Source organism: Trachurus japonicus, chromosome 24 (assembly GCF_045865225.1).
Source record: "Trachurus japonicus isolate A0001 chromosome 24, Traja_1.0".
Taxonomy (NCBI): Eukaryota; Metazoa; Chordata; class Actinopteri; order Carangiformes; family Carangidae; genus Trachurus; species Trachurus japonicus.
The window spans coordinates 26,845,040-26,862,037 of record NC_140930.1 but is presented as its reverse complement, the minus strand read 5'-3'; the positions used below and the strand labels follow the sequence as shown (position 1 = coordinate 26,862,037).

The 16,998-nt window shown below is 41.5% G+C and overlaps 1 protein-coding gene across 1 annotated transcript; it reads left to right on the top strand.

Annotated features, from left to right (window-relative positions):
- On the top strand, window positions 1–14,584 carry opn8b (opsin 8, group member b). Its single transcript, XM_085770634.1, has 4 exons — window positions 1–290; window positions 5,812–6,105; window positions 12,605–12,933; window positions 14,007–14,584. Exons 1-4 carry the CDS (start codon window positions 221–223, stop codon window positions 14,361–14,363), a joined length of 1,050 nt encoding a protein of 349 aa, XP_085626760.1. The 5' UTR covers window positions 1–220; the 3' UTR covers window positions 14,364–14,584.
- The last annotated feature ends 2,414 nt before the right edge of the window (window positions 14,585–16,998 follow it).

The window sequence follows — 16,998 nt, the reverse complement described above, 5'->3', positions numbered from 1 at the left end:
TGGATGGTGGCCCAGCCCTCTCCATGGTCACCCTGACGACGCACCCTCTTCAGGCTTCAGGCTTCAGCTGGAGCGGAGAACCTGAGGACCGCGCGCGTCTTCTCCACACTCGAGGACAGATGGATGTGACACCCGGAGGAACCACACATTGACTTTTTCTCCAACCCACGACGACGGACCTCTTAGTTCTTCGTTGTTCCGCCTCGGGATCAGAGTTGTAATGGATATCTACGCCTCCACTTTGTCACCAGCGCTGGACATCGGCGCAGGCTGTTACCTGCTGTTTGTGGGTGAGTTGAACTGGAGTAAATGAACAAGCTGGAATTGAAAATGCTGCTCTGTGCATTTGGAGACGTGAAAAACTGAATAAAGAAGGAATTCTACGTTAATCACGAGTTAATTTGACGCACATCATTTCATCACTATTAATTGGATAATTAATTAGCCTAAAATACAGACACTGTCTTCTTTCTGATCCATAAATACATGATAATCACTTTAAATTTAATACAAACAAACGAGATTTTAATTCCATTCAAAGAAATGTGTGGGAATTTCGTTCATTCAGAAAAAAGGGGCATCCAAAGTGAAAGCATTCACTGAGAGACATCTAGTCACCGATGGTTTTTAAAAACTTTCATGAGGTCACACTGATAATTGTTAAAGTGGCTAGAGAGTTGCCATGTTTAATGTCCACAAACCCACCGTGTTGAGCAGCAGATCTGACTGAGGACCAGTGTGTGTGTGTGTGTGTGTGTGTGTGTGTGTGTGTGTGTGTGTGTGTGTGTGTGTGTGTGTGTTTTGTGGACAGCTATCACCCCCTCAAGCTGAAGCTGAACCAATGAATTTTCAGGTTTTCAATTAAGATTGTAAAGACTGTTTGTTGTGATAAACATATGTGTACCAGATATGGTCTTAAATGCTGTGAACTATTCTAACTTGCCACATTGATCCATTGCAACATTACCTGGCAGTAAATCCAGGCTTCAGCTTGTGAAGCTGCTACTTACAGTATGCAACAATGATTCCTGCAGCAGCTTCCCATCTGCTCACATCTTCTCCACAGGAGAGCTCTCATCTGACACAAGACATGAAGACCCAGCTGTCATCAGCTAGAATGACTGACACTACAGTTATCCTTAGGCTATTGCACACCACAGGTGTCTATAACTTTTAGATCAAAACACCAAAAGATACAGTCAATTTTCTGAGTCTAATAAAAAATGGATGATAGTGGCTTTGGTCAAATACAGTCTGCATAGTCTAATATAGTCTGCCTCTCATGCAGGATGATAGGGCAGAGTAATAAAGGTTCATAATCCATCATGTAATAAGATTTTTGACATTGGTAAGTCTCTATTTTTCAAAAGGAGCACAATGGTTAAGTATTGTCAATCCTCTCACACCTGTAGTTAATCCCTGCTCATTTCTCTGCCATCCACAAGGAGGACTGTGAGGATGATCTCACTTTTGTAATGCATCTTACATTATAGTAAACACTTTGGATAGATATCCATGGAATCAGCTGCAGGTTTTGCCATTTATTTGACACACACATTATCAGTTCTTCTGATGACTTATTTTCTTTTTCTTTTTGTCTTTCATTCATTTTTTGGTGCAGTATGACATAACGTCAGAGATGACATAATGACATAAGACAGGTGTTGTAACCTAAACTCAGTACGAGTTTGAAGACAGAGACATATCAGGGCAGAAATGTTATATCATCAAGGGAATGTATTTTCAGTGATAGAGTGGTTTTGATAATTTTTTCCCCTAAAAACAACAACGAAAAATAAAGCAGAAGGATTGCTGGTATGACTCTGTGTGACATGTGGGAGACATGCAGGATAATGGTAATGTTAATGGTAGGATAATGGTCAAATCCTTTTCAGTTCCGATGGTAATTACACGTAATACAAGTAGTCATACTTTTAGAATAAAAGAAGATAAATCATTGTGTGTTTTATTCCAGTATATGTGGTCAGATCTAAAATGTGGTTAAAAAACAGCTCCTATTTTTGACTGATTTCCTAAAGCATGTGTTGCATTAAATATTTAATTGAGTGTCACGCTGACATAATTTCCTAATTTCCGTTCAAATATTCTACTACCCAGGATTACTGGCATTTTCAAGCACTGCAACAAGAGGGTGGAGGGGGGCTGCAGGGGGATATAGGTTTCATTCATTACACATGTCATTTCTATACACCTCTCCAACCTCACAGGATGAATGTACAATACTTTCATCAGTCATTAGTGCAGAGTGAGATGTCACAGCTGAGGTGACTGCTCATTAGGTTGAAGTACCTCTCCTCTGAAATCAGGCACCATGAAGAGGCCAGCCTGACCTCAGCTCTTAACCACCCATTCACATTTGAATCAAAGAAAGCCGAAAGAAGTCCATCATCATGATGTGAACCAACTCGCCTCTAAAGAGGTCTCATATAAATTACTGTACGTCAATGTCTGCCTGTCACACAAGCCAATTAATTCATTTATCAATCAATTTATTTATTGCCATATTATTATTATTATATTGATTATAATATTCACAGTGAACCCTCATTTTGACTAAAACACGCAACACACATCTTTGTAATATGTGCTGTCCTATTGCACAGCATAAAGCAAATTGTTCCATAGTGGTAGAGCTTAATACAATATATTTTCATATAGCTGCAGTCACATAACTATTCAGTGCCCTTTTTGCAGACCTTATGATTACATTGCCTTTCGTAACATTACATCGGTACATGGGTTAGGCTGCCTCATTTCCTGTGCGTGCATATGGGAGAACAAGCGAGGATGGCTAATGCTTTTTCAATTACTACTGCAGTGCACACTCACAGGGGCTGCTCTCTCATTTTTCCTTATAAAGCCACCAAGTGGTAGAAAGATTTGATTTCCTCACAATAAGCAGGGAAAAGGTTACTAGTTCACCCAGTGATTCTCTGTGTGTGTGTTTTTTGTTTTGTTTTGTTTTGTTTAGGGGGTTTTCTGAGAGCTTGTTGGTGCTTAGAGGTAAAAGAATGTGTCTCAGTGTTTGGGCCACAGACATAGTTTTATTTGGTGATTAGATTAAATCACATTTAATCCATCTTGGTATATTAGTTACTGAAAATCTGTCTCTTGGATGTAATTCTCTGTTGTATCTATCCAGAGAGCATCAGAGGAAGAATTTATTCAGTCTCCAGGGAAAGTGACACTGGACAGGAAAGTTCAAAAAGATAGATTCTCTTGAGATTGTGCTGTAGAGCTCAACATGTTCAGAGATGACCCCCAACCCTGAACACCGGAGCTGAACCAGTTCTGCTTCAACCTATCGGGTCAGTGGTCTGACAGTTGTGTTTTATGTTCTGGAGTCTATTCATGTGTTGTTAGAACCCAGGTTTTGAAAAAGGGGGTCTTTTCATTTCAAACATCACAGACTCCCATAATGAACACACAGCGCTTAAACACACTGAAGCATTTCACATCACAGATTTTACAGAAGAATACTGAGCCTCACAATCTCATGGGTTCACTGACTCCTGGTGATGGTGGAATTTTCAAGTCTTTATTGCCACCTGCTTGTGCTACCACAGGCAGTGTGGAAGCAGATGTCTGGTCATATGGCGCTTCTCATTCGATACAGATTGACTCTCTGAGTGGAAGTGGAAGTCCCCAGGGTTATGCTTCATACGTGATGATCAGAGAGGTGACAGTAGTATAAAAATTTAAAGATGTAACATTAGGGTCAGATTCACTCTGTTCTGTCCTCTAGAGTCAGAGTCAGGCAGACGACAGAGCTGGTGTTTTCATTTCAGAAATGGGATTTGCTGTATTTACATGTCACTGGTTGACCCTGGACCGCTCAGCTGTGAGATGATCTCACCATTATCTAACAGTGGATTTCCTGTGTGAATTAGATGGACACGGCTTCAGCATTTAGACACTGTAGCTGCTGAGTGCTGCTCTGAGTGCTGGTGGTTGTCACTCCTGTGATGCTGCAGGGGGACACGCAAAGTCTGGATAGGAGATGTTTAAGGAAATTATTTATGTTTAAGTTCAAAAGAATTAGCATCAAAAATATACGTCAAGTGCCAAAAGTAAAAGAAGTTGAACACAGAATACCTGAATATCAAATCATGGCAACTACCAAGTCTTTCTTTTCTTTAAGGACTATGTAGATGTGGGTGTGTGTTGTCAATACAGTGTAAAGTAAATATACTAGTTTAGTTTAGGTTACTTTAGTCCACAACTGCAGATATGAGAACATTAGATTATTATATGAAAAGTTTCATCTTATATATTTTATTGTTTGATTGTTGACTGTTGTATACTTTTGTGATTTTAAAGGGACAACGAGGAGTTTCTATTCGGTTATAAAAAAGTCTCACGTTAATGTGGATGAATCTCCGCTACCCACACTTGTTAATGGGCCCATTTTCGATAAATATATCGTTTTGTCTCTATCGTTATTTTGTTATGAAATGTCTTCCTTTCGGTTTCGCGGCGAGTCATGAGAATAACGCCACAGAATCACTGTTTATGGTCGGGACTACGGTATGTGAACCTCTTTGAACCTCTGACTTTAAAGTCCCACTCCCGCGACCCTTTTCGGCCATTTTAAAAGCAGCTCATTAGCCATGCACATTAGCAATGCACCTCTGGGGGGTGGGCGGAGACTGCGCTGCTCTGCACCCGCCCAGCCACCTCCTCGCACCCCACCCCCCGCTTGCTGACAGCTGGACATTGTACAATTACAGATTCAGCGCGTTTAGCGTAAAACTCCACACTGGGATTTGATCCCAGACTGGAACATAGTCCTTGCACACAGTGCAAGCTGCTCTACCAGGTGAGCTATACCTGTTATACCTTGACAGCTACACCGAGCTGGCAAGCCGTTCACCTCTGAGCCAGATGCAGAGCGGGGCGGGAGCTTGTAGCACTAGTGCCCTCCCCTGGAGCTGTGACACCCTCAACTCCAGTCTCCCTCAAACTGCCAGTTTGCGTCTGCCATTGGTTCACAGCAGTTTGAAGGCAGAAAAACTCAGAAATGCAATTTTGCACTTCCTTTTCTGCTGATATGTGCTCTAACACAAGAAAAATGCCACAGGAACATGTGAAAAGCTCAAAAAACACGATTTTCACGGGAGTGGGTCTTTAATTATTGATGAATGAAAACATGAGTCTGTCTTGCGCCGGTCAAAGAATTTTACGGTGCGCGCGGAGGCTCATAAATGTAGTGTGAAAACGCTTCGCTTTTCCAAAACTCTTCGTTGTCCCTTTAATGCATACTGGCTCTTTATTCAAATGTAGTATCAGTTCATTAAACTACAAAATGACTGTGATACTGGTCCATTTCTCCTTCTCTCAGCTCCTTGGCAACCACTTACTTACACTTTGACTGTGTAATCCTAACATGCCACAGCTGACTGACCTGTGCCTTCTTTACTCACATCATGATTAGCCTACCACGTTGGGGTTTGGTTAATGTGTATTCGCTCCTGTCTGCCGGCCCAGTGGGCAGATGCTTGGAAGTTAAGGTGCTGTCCAAAACAAACAGGAGGGCTGCCCAAAACAAACAGAGGACTGAGGGGAGGGAGTCAGTCAATTTACATTCAAAACAAAATTAGAGTGCCCCCCTCATCCCCCCCCCCCTACTCCTTCTGCCCCTCAGCATGTCAACAGTCTGTAATAACTGTACAGGAAACACCCTCAATTCCTGTTTGCTCTACAGTTGTCTCATTTTGTGTTTGGTAAATTGTCACTGATACATTGTATCCCCCCCCCCTTTTCTCTCTCTCCTCCTCCTGTCGGTCTCAGCTGTGCTCTCCATCACAGGGAACCTTCTGGTCCTCATCATGGCTTTCAAGAAGTCATCGAGGATGAAACCGCCAGAGCTGCTCAGTGTGAATCTGGCACTGACAGACCTGGGAGCAGCTGTCACCATGTACCCTCTGGCTGTGGCCTCGGCCTGGAGCCACCGCTGGCTGGGGGGAGACGCTACCTGTCTTTATTATGGTCTGGCAGGATTCTTCTTCGGCGTTGCCAGCATCATGAACCTGACTGTTTTGGCCATAGTGCGCTTCATAGTTTGCCTCAATATGCAGTCTCCCAGTGAGTACTTTTATGATCTAAAGGCAGATTAAAATACTGCCTGATGTTTTCAGATATATCATTTCCATGCAAATTTATAAAAACCTCTACCTCTAACAACACCATTATTATTCACAGTAGGTGTTGACGATGCCAGTGGATTCTTTTAGGATTTGAAATCAATTCTGCTTCGCCAGACTTATTGCCTCATGGTGACACACAAATCTATAAACATAAGAAAAACAGTTCAGAAATGTTTCAGCATTACACGATAGGGAATTACCAATCAATCAATCAATCAATTTGTTTATTTCGGGCATGTCAATTTAAATCATCATCATGTCAGGATAAAAAACAGGAAAACTGACATTGCGTGTTCGTTTATTCCAAGAGAGGACAAACAACGACGTTCAGGTTAACTATTTATTAAATTGGATCATCAAAGGAATCAGATACAAGACACTCTCCTGTTCAGGAAATCGCAGTCTGCAAGCAGTTAGCTGCAAACACCATCCCAAGAGAGCGAGAATTCTCTGTCTTCTGCAATTTGCATCTGGCCAAGACAAAGGCGTTACATTGGTTTTTAATATTTTGCACTATGTGTGTGTAATTAATCCTTATTGGTCAAAAACAGGTGGGGAGTGGCTGTGGTTTAAACTTAGCCCTCCCTTCGTTGGTGCCCTCTGGCTGGCACAGGTTGGTCCCATCTTCCCAGCACACGAACCTCTGGGCCTGAAACACAACAAAGCCCTCCCTACACTGACATAACTTTCCACCCAGGTGTCTGAGGGGTCAGGGCAGATAATACAGACCATTAAAACTCTTCCTCACAATGCTTCATTCAGCAGGCCACAGGCCTCTCATCCTCTCCTCCCTTCGGCCTTGGAGATGTTTTGCTTTCACTGTGGCTCTGTGTGCTCTCAGTTTACCTCTGAATGATCAAACAGGTTACTGGTATTCATTGCATTATGAATTAAGCTGAACACAAATCTATATGGTTTGCTTTAAACTCAGGGGGTTAGTCAAAAATATAAGACACGATAGGTTAGTTAAAACATGAGACTAAATTTTACTACTACTTAAAGTGAACGCATAAACAGGTACATAAAGGCAAATGTTTCACACCACGCAGGATTAACTTGTTTAATTGGGTAAAATGAGTAAGTGCTCAGTCTAATAAAACAATCATCAGTGAGATATATTCAGTGTTGATCAGTACTGTCAAAGTGGAGAATATATGTTCAGTTCTGGTGATGAGGTAACTGTGTGCAGCTTTGCAGTCTCCAGTGTAGAGACACAGGTTCAGCTTTATTTCATCAGTCAGTAAAACATTGGTGTTCTGTTTTATTTAAATCCAGCCTATTTTTTAGGCCTTTTCTCGAAAATTGCATATCCATAATAAAATGAGTATATCTCTGCAACCACAAGGTCTATTTGAATACTTTTGGTGTCATAGTAAAGGGAAAAAAAATGAGGAATTGCTGAAATGTGTAAATTTCAGTATATCTGTTACTGGTGAAGAGTAAATGAAGATGACACACAGAAAAAAATTAATAAAATTAATATTCGCCTAAAAAAAAAATCATATTTTTGATGAGTGCCCTTTAGAATAATGCTGATGAACCTCAAACTCTCTATAAAATCATTGTACAACATGTGAACATTGTCTCTGCAGTGGTTGATTCTGATTAATTGAAGCAGGACAAAATGATTGAGATTTTACTACAAAATATCCAGGCGAACTTTCCAAAATGTCCATTTTTGGCACAGCTTGGAACCACCTGCTACTATAAACTATTGTTTAATCTTTATTTTCACACAATTTGGATAAACTAACTGAAAATAAATCTACTGGAACCGATTGGAAATAACTAAAATAGTGGATTCAGTCTCTCTGCGTACTGCTGCACTCTCAGAGCAGCTTCTGGGTGGGTTTGGCTTTCAGCCTCTATCTCTGCAGCGCAGTGGTCGATTCGAGTGAGGGGCGGCTCATTTTAACCAATAGAGAGAGAGGAATGACGCTAGACCCAGGTCGATGTGATTGGCCGCACTGGCAGCCATGTGACAGCCATGAACCAGTCAGATCAGCAGATCCACGTGCAGGCCAACGTGGGGTTGTATGCGCGCGCACCAGGCTTCCGTGTAGGGTCCTACATCCATGGTAGGGTCCTAGCGCCGTCGGGTTTCGGCCCGGCTAGTTCAGATGTACACACTAGGCAGAGTTCAACTGGAAATATTGTGGATTTACCCATAACACAACCTTTTCACGGCAAAACAGCAAAGGTAAGAGCAAATGTACGACCATGTTTTGGCCACGCAGTGTCTGTTTTTGCTCGACTTTGCTGGTTGTTGTCTTCTCCCTCTGCCGTGCTGCTGCTAGCTGCTGCTGCTAGCTGCTGTTGCTGGGGGACGCCCCGATGTTCACGTTCAGATGAGAGGTCGCTGATGTGTTTTGCTTTATGTAGGCTACAGTAGTATACGAGCCAGAAATGTGGCGACTGGGTCCACACAGAGGTGCTTTATGAAGTTTGATGTCTAGTTGTTTGTTTGAGTAGTGTTTGGGCTGTGTTTGGGTCATATAAACATGGTTTTTACACGTTGTAGCCCAGCTTCTGCTGTTTAATTTGACGTATAATATGACCATATTCTTTCATAATCAGTGCAGTGGGGGCTTTGTTATTGTTATGCATGTCTTCAAGTCACCCATATGGGGGACTCTGGATTAATCAGTAAGGCACAATATCAACTTCAGTTAGTAAAAGGCAAACATTCAATGTTAAGACAATTTTCACCCTAACAATCATCACACGTCATCTTAGTTCAAATAATACAATACACATGGCCGAAAGGGAAAGTGGGAGAAGCAAAAGCTTATCTAGTCCCGCCCCCATTACCCACAGTCACCTTTTGGAGAGGTTCCATCTTCCTCTTTATATCTTTCAGCTCGGCTTTCAGCCCATCCATGCTTCTCTGGTTTCTCTCAGCCGTGGCTTCGTTCATGTTTGTGATGCTTCTCAGCTCCTCTCTCATCGCCGCCAGGCCGTCGTTCATAGCGTCCAGCACTGGGTCAGCTTCGGCCTGTTCGTTGTTTTTAGTTCTCCCCATTTCCTCTCACTTTTGTTTTTCTCCTTTTCTTAGTTTCTGCAAGTTATCTGAAAACTTGGAAAAACTTGGCTCTGTTGCGCTCTGCTGCGCTCATTACAAACTTTGAATGCGAGTCAGCAACTGGCACGCTCGCTTTTAGATGAATAAAAATGTGGAAACCATAAATCATGGTGAGAACGGATGAAGCTGAGAAAAAGAACGGGTAGCAGTTTTTATACATATACTACAAATCTGTGTGGGCTTTTTGTGCAGCTGCTTAACCTAACCTTAACCTAAGACCGAGTCAAGACTAAGGCCAGAGCATAACGAGACCAATTTAGACCAGGACCAAGGGGGAGTGAGAGTGAGAAGTCCAGGACGGGGCCATTTTCAAGACCATGAATGTATTCTTTCAGTGCCTGATAATAATCATGTGACCTGATTCTTTATTTCTTCGATAAAAAGAAAAGATTATTTTATATAAAATCTAAAACATATTCGAAACAAAGTTTGGATTGAGCATAATAACACAGAACAGAACCTGCTGAAGCTTTTCAGATGGTTACACAATTCAATTCAATTCAATTCAATTTATTTTTTAAAATGGGACAATGCGAGTTCATGAACGAAACAATCGTAAGCACGCCGGATTGTAGCCACAGGCTAATTTACATCCGCTGTCCCATACATAGATGTTCCCTGGTACACACAAATTACAATAAATAAAAACAAAGGCATGTTATAAAAATAGCAGCAGTACAATAGATAAATAATACAGATTCAGACAGTACAAAAGTGCAACCGTAGACAGTACAAAAGTGCAACCGTGCAACACAAGCAGATACTTTTGTAGAACAATTTTAATGATCTTAAAGTTATTGAATTAGATTACATAAACCAAAGTCAGCGAGTGACAGAAAGAGACATTTGTGGTTAAAAAAAAAAGATGCCACTGCAGCTGTGGTCTTGACTGGTCTTGAGGAAAAAACCCTGAGTCCAGGTTGTCCAAGACCGAGACAAGACTGAGTAAAGATGTAGCCTATTCAATTCCGAGACAAGACCAAAACCTTGAAAAGACCGGTCTCAAGTACCACAACAGTAGCAGCTGATTCAGCAGAGGTTAATGGATCCTCCGACCTGTCGCTCAACAAGAACGCAAGATGATCAGATTTACCAAAGCATCTAATTATTCCTCTAAGTCAAGAAGCAGCAAGTGGCCACTATTGATAGCTTTCATGTGACGTCACGGCCCGTATGGAACGCCCCCCTGGCGGTCAAAACAATCCACTTCCCCGCTGTCCGCGGCTTAGGACAAGGCAGAAAAACACACACTGCTCCCTGCTGCTTCAAAAATACCGGTGTTATGGCCCAACTGGTGTCTGATTTAACTGGTTACCGTACCGAACAACAGCTGTGCTGCACTTCCGTCCGCAGATTTGTCACAAATTCACAAATCAAGCCGCAGTTCACATGTTACTGCAGCGTTGTTACTATGCTTCTGTGAGTGAGCCTGGCTTATTCCTCCATACGGACAGTCAGCGCCACACACTCACTCTGCACAACACTGCACACTATGACAAAGCCTGTCGTGTTAAAGTTACGAACTAATGGAAAACACTCTGAAAATACGCTAAACAATACCGGTCATCGTCCTCGCCGCGCCCCGTTACCATCGCCGCCGTCGGTAGCGGTGTGTAGCAAAGCTCCGGGGGGGGGGGGGACCAGTTGAGAACCAGTTGAGCCATAACATTCTCCACCAGGTAAATGTAAACATCGCCCAACTGGAGCTTCGGCAGGGAACTGGTCATCTTAAACAGCTGATAAACAGCTCTGGTGTTGAATATGGGTCACAAGTGACCAAAACTTCAAAGTTGTTTTTATATCTTTCTTTCTCGGCTGCTGACAGATGATTTAAGTCATTACTCGGTTGTTTGTCCATAGAAAGTCCATTGCGCTGCTATTTTGGAATGTTGCTTTTGACCGCCAGGTCCCTGGGAGGTCACGTGACTGAAAGCTATCAATAGGCTGCTTTGTGATATTGTTTGGAGAATAATACAGGTGTACTTGTTGTCACCTCCTGTCCTAACATATCCTGAGAAAACACACAATAAACACTTCAGCAGCATGTCGGAGCAGGCAGGAGGTTTATCAACAAGCAAACAGGAGGTGGTGTGGATATGGATGGAGTTGGACAGTTCCGACATGCTACTGTAGTAAAGTCAGAGGCACAAAATGTCAGTTTGGTTCATGTAAAAGGTAGGAAACATAAAGGAAACTATGACCAGCAAAAGGTGCAGACCATACCTGTACATGCTTTCAGGCAACAGAGCAGCATACTTACAGTGCTTACAAACAGCATCAGGTGGGCTGGTTTACATAACCATGTTAGTGAGATCTGCCTCGCCTGATGAGAAATAGTCTATGGACACAGGGCATAATCATGCAAGAGCTAAAATGGAAACATGGATAGCATATAATATAAATCCTCAAGGATGAGGCTCACATCAACCAAGGGCTTTAGGGAGGAACAACAATAATGCATTATGAAAAGCTAGACAGCTCCTCCAGGAAGACCTTATGGATATCCTTATATGAAAAACATGTTCATCTCATCACCGTTGCTGCAACATGGTTCAGTAATTTAATGGGAAGGCAGAACCAGAAGTCACTTATGCTTTCAAGTCCATGTAGGCCTGAGGACATTGGTAAAACAAACAGACTTATTGACAGACTCAAAATACAATATGCAGAAAAGACATTTTGTGTTTTCCGACCAATTTTAAAAACATGGTGAAGGTTTTTGTTTTTTTTCACATTAGGACATCCTTTGTTAGTAATATTCTCAGTGGAGCCCTTGTCTAACAACGTTTGAATATATTAAATTTAACTGGGCTGTTTTCTTACGATGAAGTGCCCCGTGTGGCTCACGGCTTGCTACAAGGCTGAGCAGCTTTATTGTATTATATTGTAACATATTATCAACAGACAAATCATTGTTTTGTGGTACAAACTGTAAGTCATTTTCTATGAATTATCAAATCAGTAATTACTATTGTGCACTATGCACTAAGCACTATTGTGTAAACACTATTGACTGCCTTGTGTAAGCCTGAAAATATTCAGAGCCATCGAACAGTCACTGGACACTGTTCAACATAATGCAATAGAGAAGTTTCTCTATCATTTTAATATATCACACAAATAGTTACATCTCTATTGTTTGTGCGTTCTTGCTATAGTCCTTGCAGCAATGCCTATACTATTTTTCATTTATTTGCTTATTTGTAATGGGACTCTGCGTATTCATGAACATACAATATGTAAATAGACCAGATTTAGCTTTAAGGCTAATTTCCATCTGCAGTCCCGCACATAGCACATGTAATATGTAATTCATCAATAAAGACAAATAACCAAACTTCTATTCTCTCTGCAGAGGAAAAAATCAGCTGGAAGAACGTGAAGCTGCTGTGCGCCTGGATCTGGTTCTACGCTCTGGTGTGGGCTCTGTTCCCCGTGCTGGGCTGGGGCCGCTACGGCCCGGAGCCCTTTGGTCTGTCCTGCTCACTGGCCTGGGGACAGATGAAACACGAGGGCTTCTCTTTCGTCATCTCCATGTTCTCCTTCAACCTGGCCCTCCCCTCTGTCGTCATCATCATCTGCTACTTCGGCATCGCCATCAAACTCTACTTCACCTACAAGAAGTCAATGAGCAACAGCTGCCGAATCCCCAATGTCATCAAGCTGCAACGGAGGCTGTTGGTCGTAAGTGATTCTGAAGATCTTTAAAGAGTGATAGCAGTCTGTTATTTAAAGATTATCATATTGGCAGTGTGAAATTTTGTAAAGAATGAAAACACACACAGAGACAAAGGCTGCTTATGAAATCCAAGTAACTCACTCAACTTGTTTTTGTCATTTTTGATTTACTAAATATCCTACTTGTCAGTTAGCTAAAGCACAAGCCAACCAATGGTGCTTTTAGCTATTTCAATATATATTTTCAATATATCTGAAAAAAAGAGACCACTCCAAAAAAATTTTAAAGGGATAGTTCAATATTTTGTCAAATTGGCCCATTGCCATAATCCCTATAGTTATAGGAGTAGGTTCGTTACCTTTAATTGTCGGTGCAAGCTATTTTTAGAGCGGCGGAGCAGTGCCACAAGCTGCTCAGAGGCTAATGGGATTTCTTGGTTTGCCTCATCAAACTCATCAAATACACAATCCAACAACTCCAAAACGCTTATGTGGTTGTTGTGAGTGACCTGCACATTCACCACACTATGAGATAATAACGGACGTTACGAGATGGAGTTGTTTTCAAGGTAAATTCATGCAAAACTGTTGACTGTTACTCAAACACATACCTTTAAATAGTACCACACACAGAAACTGATTTTGTGTACACAATCAGTTGGCTACTCTATAATTTACAACCCTTTGGAAACTGCAGTGTCCTCCTAGAAGACAATGAATTGAGAAAAATATATCTACCGTGTATATAGAATATATATAATATAAAAGTACCACACATTCTGTGTAATAGTTCGTAAAAAACTGTCAAATGTTGGACAATTTCTGTAATTTAGTTTTATTCTTTACTTTTGGCTGCATAATTATCTAATGTAAACTGTTAGCTACATGAGATAAAGGAAAAGCAGGATACAAGGTGTCTACAGAAATTGAAAATACTGTGGTCTCATTTAAACTAAACAACAAAAAGACGGATAAACCAGATTCCAGGATGAAAACAACTGTGGGACAAAAATTTGAAATATTTTCAAAGCTCTGGTTGAACTATCACTGTCACTGACTCTGACTCTGCTCTATTGCAGATCGCCGTCCTGATCAGTCTGGGCTTCCTGGGTTGCTGGGCGCCCTACGGCATGGTCAGCCTCTGGTCCATTTTCCGTGACAGCGGAACCATCCCGCCTGAAGTCAGTCTCCTGCCATGCATGTTTGCAAAGAGCTCCACCGTCTACAACCCTTTCATATACTACATGTTCAGCCAGAGTTTTAAAAGGGAGGTAAAGCAGCTGAGGGTGATGTGTGTAGGGTATAATGCCTGCCGTGTTTCCAACAGCATCAACGACAACAACATCTACATGGTTGGTGCTGACATGAAGCCCAAAATAGCAGCACGGCCAACTCTGCAGGAGATCACAGAGCCAAAGATGGTGACTCTGGGTTGAAAGACGCTGCTCTAAAACAAGGACCTTTGTTTTGTAAGCCGTGGGAAGATTAGCAGTCTCATAACATGTTATGTCATTATCAGGGTAGAAAAGGCCTTTTCTTTCCATTTTCTAACAGCCTGCTGTCTTGACTTAACAAGCAGGATCATGGGCCTCCTGTGTGAGGCTATAGGACGAATGAGAGGGCGCGTTTGCACAATTTAAAATGCTGTGAAAGTTCAGCCATCTGAGTCAGTCTGTGCTTACAAGTGGCTAAACACCCATAAACACTGTGGCCTGTGGCACGTAATCGAAAAATGTTGCAACAGTGAGCAGCTTTTTAGTCCTGTCATTCACTGTGTTCTGTACAAGGTTATGCAATTTAGCAGAGACATGTTAAAGAGGTCAAGCTGCACCCACACATAAGTACAGATATCATTCATTTCAACACATTGCAAACCAAAGCTTGTACAGCAGAATATGACAAAAACAAATCTTATTTTGAGCACAGAAAAAGAAAAGATGTTTACTTCAGTTGTTAAAGTTCAATCTGTGACTTGTTTGCTTGAATTATTGCTCTTTGATTATGTTTGGACACAGAATCTGAAAAAATAAAAAATAAAAAAATAATATATTTCCAATGGCAATTTTAGTTAAGGAACAAAAAAATATTAAATGTTGTCCATGTTGTTGGCTGCTGAATATCATATAGCCTACAGAATATAAATCCAATTGTGTGTTGTAAGATTTTGAGAAATATTTGCACCTTTTTAATTATTGATTTCATTTGCAGTGTGACCTTTTGTATTTGAGACTGTCATTGTGTTGTGTTGTGTTGTGTTGTGTTGTGTTGCGTTGTTATTACCAAAGGATTTAGGCCAGAGCCCAAAACAGAATGTATTCTACTAACCCTAACCCTTCTAACAGTTTGACATTTGGGTAAACCTGATTAACTTTCTTGCCAATACATATCTGAGATGAAGGATGCCACTGTTTCATCTGGATGTTAAATATGAAGGACTTCCAGCCTCAAGCCAGTTAACTTGTGTTAATTAGCATAAGGAACGCACGCAACCTATGATTAGTTGATACTTAAAGCAGCAGTAAGTGGAATGTTTGTGTAAGTCTTAAATAGTTATATCTTCCGACAGCAATCACTTACATAGAGTGTTTGGTCTGAAACATGGGTCTGTCAGTCACTCTGCTCTGCTGTAAGCTGAGGAGAAAACTTTCCTTGTATGCTACAACCTTTATCCAATGAGGAGAGAGAACGGCATAAAGGGGCGGTCCTCTCTGTGTGTGCAGCCAAGGGATGCGCGTGAATGTGGTGACGTAGGGACGAGGGCGAGACTCCATCTGCTGACAGGAAGTTAGCCAAAACCACCGGATCGCTTACTTCTGCTTTAATACTAATTCACCAACTGAGATAGAATATAGTAATTTGTGAGTTTTACAGGGTCTGGTATAGCAAACTTTTGTTTTCTTGGTAAGTGCCAAGTCAGCCATATTTACTTACATCTGTAACTTTCTTGGTAAAAAAAAGTATTCTTCTCTAAATGTCAAATCGTTTCTACAAAAACAGCTTGACTGTTCATTTGTGGCCTTGGGAACAGCACTTCCTCAGCCTCATTAGCAGGTCGGGGCCTGCTCAGTTACTTAGGAACTTGGGAATTTCTAGTCAAAATGGATCAAAGGTCCAACAGGCGGCCACGGTCATACAGGGTCTGAGCATCTTCAGCCCCATGGGAACTGGTCAAACTCGGCCTGCTAATAAGGACCACTCGATATGGTTGAAAGGTCCAGAACAAATGAGCATGTGGGGGATAGGCTGGTTAACAACAATGGACACAGAAGAAATAAGCAATATCAGACAGTCTGTGCTTGTTAGTAGGACAAATCCATTGCTGTTTTTGCTTTTCATGGGATTTAATGAAGAAAGATAAGACTTAATCTTTTTTTTTAAATCTGTTTTGTCTCTTTTTTTGACTCTTGGAAGTTCAAAAGTCTGTGCTTGCTGGATTTTCTGATCACCTGAGTGTTAATAAAAGAGTTGTTCGGATCTCACCGGAAATCCCTCATGACTGTCTGCCGCCTGACGTACAGTACAGTATCAGATGCAGGACAACAGCATATTATTGTACAGAATTAAGCCCAGAAAAGGATGAAAAAGGTTTTCTCAGATGACAGTTCACGCCACTAGATATATGCTTCTGCTTAACAGAGACCATCTCTGTTTTACCGTGAGATTTTTCTGTTATTTTCAATATCACCTAGGGGTAAACACACTGCAGTAATGTTTTTTTTTGGGGGGGGGGGGGACTTGTTATTACTTTAAAAGTGTTGTACAATTCATACATTTGTGAATGTAGAGCTTTAAATCTTGAACATGTTTGTGTGCACATTCCACTGGTCATGCTTGAAAATAAACACAGACTGAATACAGTATTGGAGGACAATTGATACACCGTGATTATGGAACATCACCCAATGACACTACCAGCACCCTCACAGTATGTGTGCTTAATAAATGCACCCAGATGCCGATTGTGGAATCCACAATCGGCACGGTTTGGGCAGGAAGTCACCTTCAGAGTGTGTGAGGGAGTTGATTGAGTTCTGACATTTAAAGTCTCTTTCCTTAATCTCATCTTGAAGA